General features: G+C 46.0%; 1 protein-coding gene across 1 annotated transcript; it reads left to right on the forward strand.

Moving 5' to 3' along the window:
* Positions 1 to 451: 451 nt before the first annotated feature.
* PRR22 (proline rich 22) lies at positions 452 to 13335 on the forward strand. Its single transcript, XM_086945496.1, has 3 exons — positions 452 to 467; positions 4632 to 4694; positions 12098 to 13335. The coding sequence occupies exons 1-3, from the start codon at positions 452 to 454 to the stop codon at positions 13333 to 13335; spliced, it is 1317 nt and encodes a 438-aa protein (XP_086801622.1).
* Positions 13336 to 19653: the final 6318 nt, after the last annotated feature.

Consider the following 19653-nt stretch of genomic DNA (forward strand, 5'->3'; position numbering starts at 1 on the left):
AGCTGGAAGATTGTCTGAACAGCAGAGATGCAGCTCCTGGTGGGGCTGGTGTATCAGGACTACTAGATGGACGAGCAGATAAGACTAATAAGGAAATACTTAAAAGAGAATACGGCTACCTGTGTTAAGATACAACACAGTTCTTGACCTTTGCATCGCACACCTTTGAAAATACATGAACCGGGTCTACAGATCGATTGTAGTTGACTTATCTAGACGCAAGGTTGGCTGTGCTTCACATTGACCATCCCAAAATCCTTTTGCTGTGTCATCAGCAGTATTATATATAGCAAATGACCATTCTTTTATAATACCACAGGAGGACCAATACAAATGGGTTTACAATAGGCATTCCTGCTTCTAAATTACTTGGTAGATGTTATGGCAGGTTCCCCGTTGTTTCAAATATGTAGAATTCTGAATAACCCAGTCCCCAGCTTAGTTCCAAAAGATGTTACTCCATACAGGTAAGATCAATCTACAGCAACCCGCTAAGAGTCCCGCCTCCTCCACTCACTGGAAAGTTTGTGAAGACTTGTAGAATCTCAATTGTTTTTCAGAATTCTCTTCATAGTAACCAATAGAAACAGAACCACCTGGAGGTTCTCTTGTAAAGAATTTTGATAAAGACACAAGGAGGAGCATTGATGTACAAGTGAACAGGAGGACATTGGACTAACCATGATACACTTAGGATCAGATTAAAAGAAATGCAACATCTCAACCTGCAAAGTCAAGGATTTGTACTACCAGAAAACCCTATATTGTTGGGTAAGACTTTGTATTAATATATTTTGCGTTTCGACATTTGGGTCATGTTTTTGTTCCTACGAGGAAGAGAGCGACTTATGTATATTGAAATGTGTCTCAAGAAGATTTAACGATCAAAATGTCCTCAATCCAAAGGTCCATTGAAGAAGTGTTGCAAGAAAAAAATCTAACCCGGTACATATTAAACAATGTAATAAACCTGCACAAACTCACAGGGCTGCATATAATCCACCGAGGATCAAAATAAAAAACCTTCCTGCTGTTGGTAAGTAACCAGATATTCTTTTATTAAACCTCTATCCCCACCCACATCCCGCCCCCAGCACCCACGGTTATACAAAAAGGCAAAACATCTCAAAATTATAGGAACACTTCAACACTGCCACTATCTTAGTGCAACTTTCATAAACATCTTTGTGTTCTTAGATGCGTTTAAGCAATTCACTGCTCGTTTTCATTACCTAAGCGTATTGACTCATTTAGTGTGCCTATGTATAAGGTATAATGAAATATATGGAAAATCTTAGTTTCATCTAAAACTTCCACGGTCCAGCACATGACCAAGATTTATCCAAGGTATACTCTCACTGCACCGCATACAATATATCACACTACAACAATTTTGCATCCAGTGCTTCCAGCTAACTTCTACACGAAACTAGTTCACCTAGCGTTTGTTCTCAGTGAAGGACACTGTTTTTGTAACCATTCACACTACAAGTATCATAAATACATAAATACACATGGTAAATCTAAATAGGTAGACATGTAGTTATGAACAGTAAATATATATGTTGTAGCTTTAGGAGATGTATTGGAGGCATATTATTATAGGTCGTTGTTATCGATACAGTGACGTACACCAACCATAACTGATCTACTTACACGTTCTGTTCACGTAGAAGAAGTTCACATGTCTATTGCGAGTAACATCTCGCCATGTGGACAGCGTGCCTTTCTCTGCATCTGCAATGGAGCTCCATAACCTTCGCATAATATATCACTGCAGCACCATCCAAACACATGAAAGCCACTGGTCCTTTGTCTAGACTCAGGAACCCCACCAACATCCATTACTTTTTGAGGTTCTTCCTACAATTGGTCCACAGTTGCAGAGCCGCATTCTGCATTTTTGACTTTTATCAACAATACAGTCATCGCAGAATTTAACCAAGGAACACCATTCAAAGCAAACAAGTCCAGCCCCTTGTCCTCCATTAATTCCAAACCAATGGCTCAGAGCTTAGTAGCAATAGTGGAAAAACTGTGGACAGACCAGGGGCAAATATACTTTGTTCTGAGCCATCAAGGTTCAACGTTCTCAGGCGCAATATTTTCAAAGAAGAGTGAGAAAAGCAATACTACCTGTAACAACAGTATAGCTGTTTGGCTTATTATACAATCCCTTATACTAGATGTGCAACATTTAAGATTTTGCCAGAATACAAGATCAACAAACATGAACACAGTAATGAGTAAAATAGAGACAATGAAAATTGTACATTTTGTGAGTTTTGCTGCTCTCTGGCCTGCTATTATGAATTGCTATGAACATGTTATATGTGGAAAAGGATTGGGGTATACATATCAGAGATGATTTAAAAAGAAAGGCAAGACATGAGTTTTGCCGCAGATTGACTGGAGTTTACCAAGAAAAATATCCGTACATCTTGTTGCCTTCTTATAATGTTATAATATCACACAACTACCTTCAATCAACCATACACAAGACCACCAAACACTCCATCATTATAATACTGATAATGGTAATATTAAAGATTATAATAACACTGATATGAACAAATACAAAAGAGGAGCACCTTGCAACAATATAAAACAAAATTTGCCTTTTCTAAGGATTGTAAATAAAAAGGTTTTATCATTATACAGCTGAATGGAATTAAAGAACCATTCAGTGGCTTCACTCAGGGCTGTTTGGTGAGAAGGGGCTGCCCCAGAGGTATGTGTGCATAACATTATCATTACTAATAGGGAGAAGAATTAGGGCACATTTTGGACGCGGTTGGGGCTATCCCCTGGTTTGGAAAGAATAAATAGTTGTTTCAGGACTATAGGAGAGTGAGAGATTCTGATGGCCTCGTGGGATAAAGAGGGTACCCAAGATAATGTTCCAAATTGATCTGCAAATCTATATGTGCATGCCAATTGTATTCAATATTAGGGTCTACGCAGCAAGCATTGGCATTTTGTTTAAAATAAAAATATTTTATGCTTTAGACCTTGAATTTCTTTAATCATGAATATCCATTACAAAGTGTTCAAATGTACCCATTTATATTTGGAGAATTTGAAATTGTTTTCTAGCTTTCCACTTCCTATCATAAAATGCACAGTTTTGAATGAATGGATTCCAAATTATTTAGCAGACATATTGTTTCTCTCAATTTTCATTCAAAATACCAGTCAGGGCTAAACACGCTTGGCTCCACGTGACAGTTGCAGACAAAATAAAATGTTACACCTGTAGAGAACTATCAACTCCTGACCACTACCCTTTGTGAGTACAATTTGTGCCAATCTAATTTACTTTCAAAGGGATGAAATCCTCACACAACATTCAAGTATCGGGGAAGACTGCTCACCCAAAAGACTCAACCCTGTCGTACAAATCAGTGCGAGTTTGCAATGGTCTTTCGATACATAACCACAATCGTATTGTCCTCATTCAACTAAACCTTCTTGCAAAGAGATAACTCAAAGGGCACAATAGTATTGCCCTCTTTTAACAAAAACCTTGCTCCAAGACATAACTCAAAGGCAAAAGTCCTGAAACTCTGCCTTCTGGGCATAAGACCTCATTTCACATTTTCAACAAATATTTCTATAACTTATAGCAACATCACCAGAAACTCAAGCATGCCATTATAACAATTGTCCCAAAAAATAGTAAATTCTAGTCATGTGGTCGGAGTCATTAACTGGTCCATAGCAGGACTTCAGTTTGCCAATATGATTCTAGTATCTATTGTTTTGCTTTATCTTTAAGCATACTTGCAATTCTGTCTGCCATCTGTCCCATTACGTGATACAGCAAACAAATGATGAACGGAATGCTGACAATGCAAACATTCTCCCCCAGTCAAAAGATTTGGGTTAAATCCATCGTTCTTTTGCCCACTGCACCACCCCAGTTTGGACCCAGCCATATGCAAATCAGTCTTGACCATGTGCCGCATGGGAACAGTCCAGACCGATCTGCCAGGCTAGGTCGTTCCTGGACCGAAAACAAGCATCCTGGGACCGGTTTCAGGGTATGTCACCCTTCTTCAGCCAGGCTAGCTTGAATCCAGTGGCACAGTGAACAAGGGACCCACGTCTGGGCATACCCATCCCACTTAGGGCAAAAAGTGTTACAGCAAACAAATGATGGGACTGAATGCTGACAATGCAAACATTCTCCCCAGTCAAAAGATCTGGGTTAAATCCATTGTTCTTTTGCCCACTACACACCCCAGTTTGGACCCAGCAATATGCAAATCAGTCTTGACCCTGTGCCTCATGGGAACAGTCCAGACCGAAATGCCAGGCCAGGTCCTCCCTGGACCGGAAACAAGCATCCTCGGACGGGTTTCATGTTTGCATTGTTAGCATTCCATCCATCATTTGTTTGCTGTAACACATCTGTCCCATTATGGCACAGAAACCACCCTCTAAAAAACAAAGAAGAGAAATCATTCTCATCCTGAGATCATGTGTAGGCTTCTTACATGCTCTATATGACCTCTTCATTGCCTTTGACAACATGTTAATAGGGACCTCTTTATTTTGAATTAAAGTATGTTATTAGGATGGGGAAATAATTTTCTTTTACTTGCATGATATTTTACAACTTTTTTCAGGACACTCAAATGATACGATCAACGTGAGCCAAGAGAAAGGAAGGTTCAAGGTACCTCCAGCAGGTATAGTATGCGTATAGTTTCTAATGGATTTTTATCTCAATAAGGGAGTTTACGTAAAAGGCTTAAATGTTTTTAGAAATTACGCCTTTATTAGTGAAGAATTCATAAAAACAAAAATAGAGCAAATTGGATGTTGCTATACAAGACACATTCAATGTATTTTATTTTTAGGGCTCGCCTGCTGTGCGCATGCGCATAGCTGGCGAAGCTCTATAGGGGCTTAAATAAGCTTTACCTAGACTGGCGATTGACTGGCGATTTGATGCTGTGCCCGTGGCTTTTAGGTCAATGCGCAAGCGCATTGACCTAAAATGCGCGTGCACATCATCAAATCGCCAGTCAATCGTCAGCAGCACTCCTCCCCTGCTGCTTCACACCCTCATGCCGCTCTCCCCGCTCCGCCCCCTCCCCGCCGTGTCGCATTTCTCATCCCCCCTCCCCACAGCAATGCCCTCAGCCGGCCGGCTTGTATGCCTGTGCCATTTTGTCGTTACACGCATTTATGGTGACATTTATGGTCATGGCTCATCGGAGGCTCCAAACATAATTTGTAGCACCGTGTCCAGATGGTGGCAGATAGACTCTCATACTGGGACAATGTTCCCGTCACAGAGTGGGTACTAACTTTAGATTTATTTTGAAATTGGCAGCGGGACACATATGTGATCTGGTAATCGTTTTTCTTCATAGTTAATTTTTCTCCAGCAGTAGTAAAGATGTTGCCATCATGCTGGAGTCTTGGCAGTGTAACCCAAACAGTGCTTTACGTGCACAGTTGACAAGAAGCGTTTGAATTGGAAAAGAAGCCCCTCACTCTATATGATCTGTTGTACCTGAATCATGGTTTGCATTAAGTCTGCAAATGAAAAAGGTGATTTTGCATCTAGAAACTAGTCACACGTGTGCTTGTTGACCTAGAAGTTAAGTTGCAGACTTTCTGTTTTTGTCGTGAAGAAAAATAATTGTCAAAATGGCGTGGGTGAACGTTTCCAGTAGTCTAGCTTTATCACTTTTAGTTTTCATTAACACATTTCCTAATGCACATGTTCATGTCTACGTCCGTGAAAGACTGCTAAATCCTCATTGCTGCTGGACAAACAGGACGGGAGGCCGTCGCACTACAGTGCCCAACTTTAGCCGCTCTCCCCGCTCCGCCCCCTCCCCTGCCCGCCGTGTCGCATTTCTCATCCCCCCCTCCCCACAGCAATGCCCTCAGCCGGCCGGCTGTACTTTCACTTTGACGGCCGTGTTTCTCCTTGTCTCTCGTGTCACCAGGCTGTGTGTGCTGCCTCCGCGGGCACCATGATGTAACCCCACTCTCTTAAATGCCTACATTATACCAATCTTACATCAACACCACATCCACCACCACATCCACCACCACATCCACCATCACCTCCACATCCACCATGACATCCACCACCACCACATCCACCACCACCGCATCCACCACCACCACCACACCCACCACCACCACCACACCCACCACCACTACATCCACCACCACATCCACTACAACCACCACCCCATCCACCACTACCACCACCACCGCATCCACCACCACCGCCGCATCCACCACCACCGCCGCATCCACCACATCCACCACCACCACATCCACCACCACATCCACCATCACCACCACATCCACCATCAAATCCACCACCACATCCACCATCACATCCACCACCACCACCACATCCACCACCACATCCACCACCACATCCACCACTTCCACCACCACCACATCCACCACCACCATATCCACCACCACCACCACATCCACCACTGCATCCACCACCACATCCACCACCACATCCACCACCACATCCACCACCCCATCCACCACCTCATCCACCACCACCGCATCCACCACCACCACACCCACCACCACTACATCCACCACCACATCCACTACAACCACTACCCCATCCACCACTACCACCACCACCGCATCCACCACCACCGCATCCACCACCACATCCACCATCACATCCACCACCACCACCACCACCACATCCACCACCACCACCACATCCACCAACACATCCACCATCACCTCCACATCCACCATGACATCCACCGCCACAGCCACCACCACATCCACCACCACCGCATCCACCACCACCGCATCCACCACCACCGCATCCACCACCACCGCATCCACCACCACCGCATCCACCACCACCACATCCACCACCACCACTACAACCACCACCTCATCCACCACATCCACCACCACCGCACCCACCACCACATCCACCATCAACACCACATCCAACATCACATCCACCACCACCACCACCACATCCACCAACACTTCCACCATCACCTCCACATCCACCATGACATCCACCGCCACAGCCACCACCACATCCACCACCACCACATCCACCACCAACACATCCACCACCAACACATCCACTACCACCACACCCACCACCACCACACCCACCACCACCACACCCACCACCACCACACCCACCACCACCACACCCACCACCACATCCACTACAACCACCACCCCATCCACCACTACCACCACCACCACCACCGCATCCACCACCACCGCCGCATCCACCACATCCACCATCATTACCACATCCACCATCACATCCACCATCAAATCCACCACCACATCCACCACCACATCCCCCACCACATCCACCATCACATCCACCATCACATCCACCATCACATCCACCACCACCACATCCACCACCACATCCACCACCACCACATCCACCACCACTTCACCACCACATCCACCACCACCACCACATCCACCACTTCCACCGCATCCACCACCACCACATCCACCACCACCACATCCACCACCACCTTATCCACCACCACCGCATCCACCACCACCGCATCCACCACCACCACATCCACCACCACCACATCCACCACCTCATCCACCACCTCATCCACCACCTCATCCACCAACGCATCCACCAACGCATCCACCACAACCACCACATCCACCACCACCACATCCACCACAACACCACCACATCCACCATCACCATCACATCCACCATCACATCCACCACCACATCCACCACATCCACCATCACATCCACCACATCCACCACCACCACCACATCCAACACCACCACCACATCCACCACCACCCCATCCACCACCACCTCATCCACCACCACCGCATCCACCACCGCATCCACCACACCCACCACCACTTTCACCACATCCACAACCACCACATCCACCACATCAACACCACATCGACCGCCTCCACCACCACCTCCACCACCACCACCACCACCACCACCACCACCACCTCCACCACCACCCCCACATCCACCCCCACATCCACCACCACCACATCCACCACCACCACATCCACCACCACATCCACCACCACATCCACCACCACCACATCCACCACCACCACATCCACCACCACCACATCCACCACCACCATATCCCCCAGATCCACCACCACCACATCTACATGTGTGTGGCTCTGTGTGTAGGTGCAAATGACCACCACATCCACCACCACCACTACATCCACCACCACATCCACTACAACCACCACCCCATCCACCACATCCACCACCACCGCACCCACCACCACATCCACCATCAACACCACATCCACCATCACATCCACCACCACCACCACATCCACCAACACTTCCACCATCACCTCCACATCCACCACCGCCACAGCCACCGCCACAGCCACCACCACATCCACCACCACCACATCCACCACCAACACATGCACCACCACCGCATCCACCACCACCGCATCCACCACCACCACCACCACACCCACCACCACCACACCCACCACCACATCCACTACAACCACCACCCCATCCACCACTACCACCACCACCGCCACATCCACCCCATCCACCACTACCACCACCACCGCCACATCCACCACATCCACCACCACCTCATCCACCATCATTACCACATCCACCATCACATCCACCATCACATCCACCATCAAATCCACCACCACATCCACCATCACATCCACCTTCACATCCACCTTCACATCCACCATGACATCCACCACCACCACATCCACCACCACATCCACCACCACCACATCCACCACCACTTCACCACCACATCCACCACCACCACCACATCCACCACCACATCCACCACCACATCCACCACTTCCACTGCATCCACCACCACCACATCCACCACCACCACATCCACCACCTCATCCACCACCTCATCCACCACCTCATCCACCACCTCATCCACCACCTCATCCACCAACGCATCCACCAACGCATCCACCACAACCACCACATCCACCACCACCACATCCACCACAACACCACCACATCCACCATCACCACCACATCCACCATCACATCCACCATCACATCCACCACATCCACCATCACATCCACCACATCCACCATCACATCCATCACCTTCACATCCACCATGACATCCACCACCACGTCCACCACTTCCACTGCATCCACCACCACCGCATCCACCACCACCGCATCCACCACCACCACCACATCCACCACCACCACCACATCCACCACCACCACCACATCCACCACCACCACCACATTCAACACCACCACCACATCCACCACCGCCACCACATCCATCACCGCATCCACCACCACCTCATCCACCACCTCATCCACCACCACCGCATCCACCACACCCACCACCACTTTCACCACATCCACAACCACCACATCCACCACCACCACATCCACCACATCAACACCACATCGACCACCTCCACCACCACCACCACATCCACCACCACCACCACCCCCACATCCACCACCACCACATCCACCACCACCACATCCACCACCACATCCACCACCACCACATCCACCACCACCATATCCCCCAGATCCACCACCACCACATCTACATGTGTGTGGCTCTGTGTGTGTAGGTGCAAGTGCAATGTTCTTGGATTGTCGTCACAATAAAATACACTGAACATAATCTTCACAAAAGTTATTTACAAACGTTTAAGCTATTGCCATCATAAATTACAATAACTTTTATTTAAGTATTAATTATTTACAAAATTAAAAGCCATTGTTATTTGTAATATCAATACATCTAAGTCACGTAAATACAACACACATTGCATTACAAATGCTATAGGTGTCACATTTGCAAAAGTTAAAACTATTGACATTGTAACTGACAAAGCTATTAATTTTGCTACTTTCAAAACCAACACATAAATAAAAAAAAGTGTCATTTACAATACCAATAGCTCAAACTTTCCTAATGCGAGACCTATTGCATTTCCAATGCTTGTTATTGTTGCTACTGTTACAATTACTATTAGATTCTTTTTGTGTTTAGGTAGTTTCACATGAGGCATTTGGGTGCCCCATGATGTCTGGCTGACAGCAAAGATCATAGAGCGTGAAGCGGAGTCCTAAAAAGATAATCCAATCCAGGGGAAGAGTAGTGTTTTGAGCATCAACAGAAGGTGGACCTCAATGGCAGGAAATCATTTTGGGAAAGTGTGTTGGTGTGCGGTCATGAACTGAGAAGCATCAACTCCATAGATTTATGTGTTGAGAGGTATGTGAAGTGAGCGGTCCTGTCAGGAATATATCTTATGAACTTATCTTGAATATAACATGGGAATTTCTCCCTAGAGGCTCTCCGTACATGTGAGGACCATCAGCTAAACTCATCTTTTGGAAAGAAGCTGTGTGGAATCAACACAGGACCAGTTGTGTGTGGTACATATTGTAGTTTATAAATTACCCGTACAGTGGCCTGTTCGTTAGAGCTGATTAGATCAGTGCTTAATTTGAGACAGTGGTTTCCAGTACTCAGTACCGTAACTTAATTGTCAGCACCAGCACTTATGACAGCTGGCACTGTTTATCTAAATTAGAGATGAACACAACAGCAGTTGTTTATTATTTCAATGAACATTAAAAGTGACTAATATCTACGGCCCAAGCCATTATTGTAGCTTTGGGGTTTGGCATAGTCTGAAATGTCATACTTGTAGGGTGTGTTAATTAGTAGTTGTGTTGATTCGGTCACTGGTGGCACGCATAGGGGCAATGAGTAGTGCAGGCTGCAGTGGTCTCTTGATGAGGCCCCGGCACATATTTTTTTTTACAAATTAGGATCAGATGGGTTGATAACAATATTGGAATCTGTTGCAGTGTTTACAAGCAATCTCAAGGACCGTGATGAGGGTAAGCTTAATGTGCTATTTACATAGAGGTTAAACTGGTCTCTATGTTTGCCTTCTTTACCATAGGCTCTGCGTCAATAAGTTAGTGAATAGAACCAACGTACTGGTTTCTTACCATATGTATAAGATATATTGGACTCACCCAGAATTAGTAGACCATAGAAACAGTAGTAAGAAATAACTGAGATAATCAATGTTCAAGATTTCCCTATTAACACCATTGAGAACCAGCAATGTAAGCTACAACCTAAGGACGAAGGGCCTGATTATGACTTTGGTGGTATTGGAGCGGCCGCGACGCCTTCGCCCCACTCCTGCACTGCCAAAGCGCACTGCCAGCCATACACCAGATAACAAGTATTTTTGTAGTCTGGCGGGTGGTTCTTTGGCGTTCCCACAGCGGTGTCTTTCAAAAGGGCACTGCAATGGGAATGCCAAAGGTCATTCCTGCACAGCAAGGGCCGTTAAATCCATGCCGTGCAGGAACAGGGGGTGCATGCGCACAGGGTGGGCACATGTGCCCCCCTGCATGTATGTCCAGGCCCAGAGGCACAAGAAGGCCCGGTAGGGCCCCCTTTGTTTCCTCCCCACCTCGTTTTAAGTGACGCAGGAAGAAAACTCGTAATATGCTTGGCGGTGCAGCAGTGGCACCCCCAAGCATATTATGGTCTCAGGACCGCCACGCCAGTGCCGGTGATCGTGGAACTCCGGCCCTTGCGATTGTTCCCTCACTTTCCAACCGCTGCATTCATAATGAGACAGTCAGACCACTGGTGTAGCGGTCCACGACCGCCACCACACCGACACCACAGGTTCGGCAGTCCTCGTTATCAGGCACCAAGTAAATTCGTTGTTATGCAGTAAGGAAATTCGTTTGACCTTGTTTGCTGCAGTCATAGATCACTTGCATAATCTAGTGTTGCATTGAAACAAAGTTTCCGGCAGCTAGCTGCATAGTAATAAGTTAACTAGTGAAGCCACATAACTTGTCATTCATGTGAGGAGGAGTCATAGTAAGGTACAAGAAGGAGAGAACAGACAGTAAAGCAATAAGGCACAGAGTGGGATGGATGGCAGGATATCAGCAGATTTTAGAGAGCAATAGAAGAGAAATTAAAGAATGACTGGTAGTAAGGACCACCCACAACATAACTACATTGTCAATATTAATGTATTTTTTCTTTTTTAGGTCTTCAAATGGCTCCATGTGGGTGTTTTTTTGATCCAAGAATATATCACATAGAATGGATTACAAACGAGTTCCCTAATGCACCGGTTTACAAACTTCTGGAAGCACCAAGACAGCAAAATGTACTTAATACCAACCCACCAGAAAACCAGAGACTGGTCAAGGATCCAGTTCAATCATTTAAATATAGACATAACCAACACCTCCCAAAAAGTAACCAGTCCAGTGTATCCCACTACCATCAGGAAGATCCTATTCATTTGACGAGGCAAGAGAATGCGACGGAGCAACAGAGAGAAACACCACAAGCTAAAATTCAAACCCCCCAAAAACAAGGATCAACACATCGGAAGGAAGTCAAAGTACCTCCGCTGGTTATCACAGTCCCTGGTCTAAAGCAGGATGGGAATAGTCTCCCAACTAGTGTCTACACGTGTCTCAGAGAAAGGTTTTCACCCGATGACCAGCTCCGACTGTCCGGGCTTGACAAGAGTCAACAAGAGTTTCAGATGTACGACAACTATCTTGACAAGGAAACGGAGTCTCCTGATTATAGCCTATTGGACTCGCTCGTTCTGGATCCTGCGGTCATGAACATATGCATTGGGAATGGGATGTCCCCCATCAGCGGTCCTTATGAGTCACATAATTGTACACAACTAAGTGATCCTCAGCCCAGTATCAAGCATCATCTAGCCGAAAGAAAAGCATTAAATGTGCCGGCCTCTCGCAGTTTGCCAGAGGAAGTTCTGCTCGAAGACGCGATGAAGATGTTCGATTGCATCCCAGGCAATATAGACATGAATTCGCTCATTGAGGAGTCCAGGGTTGAGAGAACACGATACCGAGGTCATAAACCCCACGTAGAAGAAGTGGACGAGTCTATTCCGGGTAGCATATCGCCATGTAAGGACTCCTTGAGTGATATCAATTCACTTAATCTGCCAGATGAATTACTATCTCCAGATTACAGTGTCCCAGAGATTTCTGACACAGTGGGCAGCATGGATTATTTTTATAACATCAAAGAATTAGATGATGACGTTCAATCCGAGGATGAAATGGACCCTGATCTTGCAGAAACTCAATTAACTAAACAAAACCTCCCTTTTGTTAAGAAGATGAAAGTTAGTATAGTCAAGACTTCAGCTCAGCCTTGCAGTGGTCTGAAGTCAAACATATCCCCAAGTAGGTGTCAAACAGGAATTCAGGGTTGTCCAGAAGAAATGGAGGACTGATAAAAAAAAAAAAGAAACAGTAAAGAAAGAGAGGGTTTATAGATATTTTTGTACACAAAAGCAAAATAATCATTGGTATGAGTAGATATTTTTGTTGCAGCGCTCTGGAATTATTTGTCGGAAGCATACTTTGAAATAGTTTTATGAATTCCGTTATCCTTCACTGATTTGCTTCTTGCATCAATAAAGCTATTTCTCTAAAATACCTGTTGGCCTTTAAAATATTAATAGTTCTCAATGTGTGCATTTACCATTGCATAAAACTGGATTTTATTTTGTCATCAGAAAATGTATGTGATTTTCTTCATAACTCATAGAAAACATTTCATAAAATCAATAACAGATCAGTATCTTTTCATTGGCAAGTATTTAAAATGATAACAATGAAATAGAATGAAAACATAAGGAGGAAAATAGGAATGTAATATAAAGTGACAAAAGATCCCTCTTTTGAAAAAATCAAAATACAATTAATCTTAGGTTTATGTACTGCATTAAAGCCAAATTCAGTTTAAACAATTGATCCAGGAAACATTTCGCCTCTTAGAGATAAAACCCTGGCTACCCGAAAAAGGCCTCACATTTTCTCATGAAACTCAAAAACTCCCCCAACAAATGTCAAGTTTGATCCTGGGGCATGCATTAACTGTCTCATTACACCTTTGAATCCCTGTCCTGTTAATGCGGGTGACTCTAAATAATGTGTGCAAAGTGTCAGAGTATCCTTGCTTGACCTCCGAGGCGAAAAATAATCTTCCTACGGACTAGGGGTAGGTGGAACTTGTGGAATTCTGAGGAGTTACATAAAAACTCAATCATATTCCGTGGAGTTCCGTCAATGGGCAGAAAATATGCATGTTGCGCTGTACGTATTGCAATTTAACACCGATAGCACACGTATGCTGAGAAATCAGCGCGAACGGCACCATGCGGTGTGCAGAAGCGCGCGATTGTTCGAACTGATTTTACTGCTGCTCAAGTACAAAATGTACTCGAGAAGCAGTCCTCTGACCGCCGGCGACCATCCACGTTAGAAAACCCCGCTAGGGGATACTAAATCTTTCTTGCGCTCGATGCTAGAAAAATATTCCGTCATGCAGCGATTTGCGAAATTTGGCTGGAACTCCGCGAAACAAGACTAATGCGGAGTCACCAATTCCGCAGGCGAAATGAAACATCCCGACCACCTCTACCTCGGACTTTCCAGGCATGTCTGATTTATCAAAAACAGACAAAAAGAATCTTGATCTAATGAATTGCTCTCTAATAGTGTCTGACAGTGGATCATGCAAATTTAACAGATGACCACCACAGCCTGGAATGCCAGGTAAGTCAAAAACATTCTTTATGCAAATTAAATATGGTCGCCATTACACATTACATCGCATGCGTTGTAAAAGCGCATGCGAGGTAATGGTATGCGTGGTTTTACCACGCGTTGTAACATCGCATGCGTTAAGCAACGCGTGGTAAAACCCGCCTTGTAATGGCTGTTCCCCTATATATAGACACATAGTAACCTATAAGTCACTCCTATGGCAGGCCTTGACAATCCTGAAGGCAGAGTGCTTGGTTTTATGTGAGAGGGTGCTCTAGCATGAGCTGAGCCCTTCTGCAGCTTTCGGAACCATGTCCTTATAGCTGTTCTATGATATAGCCATACCATATACTCTTAAGTGCATTATAATCCTCATGGTTAATGCTAACTTTGGTTTGGCCTTATCAAAACATGTTGTGTAAGGTGTCAAACACTTTGGAATACTACCACCCTACCAGTTCTGGCAGCGGGGGTAGCTTTCCACCCTTCTAGAGGGAGAAGACATGTAAGCAGTTAAAGTTAAACAGAGCCTCAGCATCACAAAATGGATGCTGCTGCCACAGACACGATTCAGATCCTCCTGCAGCTGGACGAAACTCCAGCAGGGGAGGCCTGGACAATAGGTTTCCTGCCTTGGGAGGAGCTAGCACCTCCCCAGACAGGCTTTTATTGTATTGGGGCAGGGAGGGCTGCAAAATGAGACACTGCCTGGGGCACACAAGGTGCTCCATGCATAGCCCGGTTCACTCCAGTTGCTGGGGCACTCCAGCCCCACTCTGGCACGAACCTAGACAAAGAGAAAGGGGTGTAACCACCCCCTTCTCAGGGTCCACCCATAGGAGGGACCTAGCAGGTAATCCAGCCCCTTAGATTAGTATAAAGATAGGAGCTGTGTCTAGAGACATTAGATTATCCTGGACTGAAACTCTGAAACAGAACTCTTGGACCTTCGACATTCTATATCGACTAGAAGACATCTCCCTTGTGGTCAAGGAGTCACCACCCTGCGCAAACAGGCACCACCAGTAACTTGCCGGTTTGCTTTGTTGACACTCCTGCCAGAACCCGAAGACTCAGCTACTCAGGAACTAGACTTCCACACTTCTCCGACTCCGATCTACATCCACAGCAAAGCGGATACCTGTGGCGGACACGAGAGATGTGGGACCGGACACCCTTGACTACCTGCACTTTGCTAACAGTGCAACGGCCGAAGTACCCTCGAAGTTGTGCAGTGGGGTTTAAGAAGCCCCAGACCCGAAGCACAAACCTCCACATTCCACAAGTGCCGCGTGGTGCCTGCTCCTGCATTTCAGCTTGACGTGTCTTCCCAGTTGCTAGCCCGTTGGCTAGTTAGCCCTCCGAAGACTTTCTTGTGAAACTATTCCACTTGTATGGTTGCTCCGGGCTTGCTCCAGTTTTCCTGCGAAGGAGAAGCTCCCCAGACCTTGCTGATCTGACCTGAAACCAATCTTCCCTTCCTGCGTGGATTACATTTGCCAAGGTTTGTTGGGTCCAATCCAGATACCGACACCGCAGTCAACTAGATCCTCTGTGGGACAGCTCGGATCCAGCTCCTGGTTGTCGTCGACGCCTCCTGGTCCTCGTGGCTGCAGAGACAAGCTTCACCTCTTCACCTGATTGCATCTCGACATCGCCTGGTTCCTTCCTGGTCACTGGCTAGTGACCCAGACTCTGTCCCCTCTGCTTTCAGGTTCTTCTCATCTTTGATCCACCCTTGGATCCACCAGGACACTCTTCTCCTGGTCGCCTGCAGCACTTCTTTGCAGCTCTCCATAGGAAACAGCGACAAAACCAGACATGAAAAGACACCTATGCACATGGCTTCCCTAGGTGAGGTAACTCGAGTACTCCGGTGCTCCCGTGGGTGATGACTCTCGAAGTGTCCTAGTTTAAAAGGGTTTTACCTTAGTCCATCCGGAAGTGTCCTGAATCTACTACTTTGTAACTTTTACGTTCCCATTCTAACTCTATGGTAAATCGCGTGTGTCTAGACACTGCACACGCCTCCTGTGGGCCTCCTACTTCCTAACCTTTGGTTGTTCAGTGTAGCCCCAGCGATTCCCTAGGCCTATTCACTATTCCTGAAGTGGTTCTTGTACCACTTACTTAGTATATGGTTCGTGAGGCCCCTAGGGCAGAATTGTATTTGTGCAACTTATAGTATGCTAAATGAGTAACTTGTAACACATCTCAAACTCTGACCTCATAAAGAGTGCAGAAAGGTTGTGTTAGAAATAAATACATATATATTTGATATATACCTTGTGTGGTGTCCTTTCATTTGGTATTCAAGGGATTATAATTGGTAAAACAGCTGGCTTCACATGCTCTCCGAAGTTTTAGCCTAAGACTGCTGGTCCATGCCACCATTAGGATAGCTGATCTATAAGGTTGACTTAACAACCACCATCATAAGGGTCGTTTAGACTGGTGCACGGTGGCCACTAGAATAGTGGACAACATATGCCAGGCTAACTTCTCACATTATAATTTGCCTTTTCTTGCTGAATAATCTAATCAACCCTACTGCATAATGTGGCCCTTCCCTGCTGCATAATTCCAGTGGTCCTGAATATAGTGAAGGGGGCCCTCACAGATTTAGAAGTGCCAGAAGCAATTTGGATTTTCAGAATAACCACATACCTGGCTATGTAAATGATTCCCACTTTGATTAATATATGTAAATTGAAAGGTCATCCTGTATATTTTTATAAATACCCTCCAGGCCCTGGGACTTCTGGATCATCCTATGTTGGTTATTTACCATACAACAGGAACCCACAGAAGGGGCACGTTCAGTGCTTAATTTGAGCCGGTGGTTTCCGGTGCCTGCACTGGCAGTCAATTGCCTGAACCTGCACTTATGTCAGTTGCCACATGGTGGCGCAGTTTGTGACATTTTAACAGAAACAAAAAAACTGCTGTTTGTTAATGCAATATACTTTAAAAACAACTAATACCTGCCACCCAAGCAATTCTTAAAGCTTTGGCGGCCTAAAACAGTCTGAATTGTCATTCTTCAGTGTGATGGTTAGTAGTTGTGTTAGTACAGTGGCTTAGGGCCCGATGTAGGTAGCCCTTTACCGATCCGAAACAGCCGAAAATACCGATTTTCGGCCGTTTCCGATCGGTAAAGGGCTACCGAGATGTAGGGGCACATTTACCGATTCGGTAATATTTACCGATTCGGTAAAATTACTGAAAATGCTATGTAGGTAGGCAATGTACCTTCTGCACATGGCTTACAGAATCGGTATTTTACCATGGAATACAAATCCATGGTAAAATACCGATTCCGGTGTGCATGCACATGTGTGCATGCACACCTATGTCATGTGACAGGCAGACCTGCCCTTAGGGCAGGTATGCCTGCCACATGGCACCTGTGCCTGTTTTGGGGGTGCCAGAGGGTGTCAAAGTGACACCCCCTGCACCCTTGTGAATTCTTTAATTACCAATTCGGTAAATACCGAATCGTTAATGCCCATTCATTCCTATAGGCTTTGAAGCCCATAGGAATGAATGGGCATTACCGATTCGGTATTTACCGAATCGGTAATTAAAGAATTGCTAAGGATTCGGTAAAGAATCCAGATGTTGGGACCTACATACCATTTACCGATTTTGAAATACCGAATCGGTAGGATTCGGTATTTCAAAATCGGTAAATGGAATTTACCTACATCGGGCCCTTAGTGTGGTATAAACTGAGGTGGCCTCCTGATGAGGGCCCGGGCACTTTTTTTTTTTACAAATTCATTTGTTTTTAGTGTTTCTTCATGTAAATGATTCCCATTTTAATATATGTAAATATATATAATTTGTGATATCCTAAACGCCAATCAAGGTCCCAGCTTTCCTAGACCTATGTTGCTCGCTTAGAGTGGATTTCACCGGTCCCGAGTATCGGGACTCATTTTAAAGGGCCTAGAGGACGCACCTTGCATTAGTCGGTACCACGTGAAAGGTGCATTTGGCTGCTAATACTGTTTGCACTTTACCTGTTGGCAAACAAGCACTTGCTGCTGTGACAAATAAGACAAATGAACTAAATACACTGGACCTCCATGGGCTTCCCTAAGGGGCCACAAACCCAAAGATGCCAGAGGGCAGTGCAGCATGTGCACTCGCCTTCCTTGCTCTCAAGGTTGGAAAGGCTTCATACTACAGCCCATCTGCACGTCCATCATCACAGCATCTTTGTCAACCATACTACAGGCCAACTAGGCCTACCATTTAGGGTGCTGGAATCTTTCAGGGGGTTCCAAATGATTGGCTGTGGATCTTCAGGGCAATCCAGGGTGTAGCTGCTATTGGTGCAGCTGGGACAGTGGCACCACGCCCCAGAACTCCGAAGGGCCCATTGAACCCAGATAATTGCTGTATTTTACAAACTTTACAAGGATGAAAGTGACAGTCCCTTGCATGACATCCTTGCTACGCTACTGGTTGAAACTCCAACTCTGGCTGCTGCTGGTCACCCTCCCCTGCTTCTCAGCAGGCCGCGTCCTCGCTGCGTCAATCAGAATTTCCAAATCTCCCATTCCAAGCATGCAGATTCCTCCCTCTTTAAATATCCGATGGTGGCGTGACAGCTCGGTTGGTGCCAGGGTGAGGTCCCTGTGTCCACGGCCCTCCCAGTGGGCTCCGTGATCTCCGCACCGTCCTCGGTGCCACAATGGCCCTGACCGAGCAGGCGGCAGCGGAGCAGGCCTCCCCTCAGGCCCAATCCATATTCGGTCAAGGGAAGGTGATGTGGTCGCTGTGCTGGATCTGCTTGGGTGATGGTGGACAACTCGTTCTCAATGGTGAAAACACCTCCTACACCCCTGGAGCAGCACAATTTAGACTCCACTCTCACACGTCACAGAAATGCAATTTATGTACCACCATTTAACAATATATTCACATGTGCCTTAACGTTAATAATGTGTGTGACAACATTTAAACGGGTCAATGAAATGTATTCACTGTAG

Source organism: Lissotriton vulgaris, chromosome 12 (assembly GCF_964263255.1).
Source record: "Lissotriton vulgaris chromosome 12, aLisVul1.2, whole genome shotgun sequence".
NCBI classification, from domain to species: domain Eukaryota; kingdom Metazoa; phylum Chordata; class Amphibia; order Caudata; family Salamandridae; genus Lissotriton; species Lissotriton vulgaris.

Excerpts from the sequence above, each read along its gene's own strand:
- PRR22 (XM_086945496.1), top strand. Across the intron at positions 4,695-12,097 it reads GTTCAAGGTACCTCCAGCAG|GTCTTCAAATGGCTCCATGT; the intron begins GTATAGTATGCG and ends TTTCTTTTTTAG.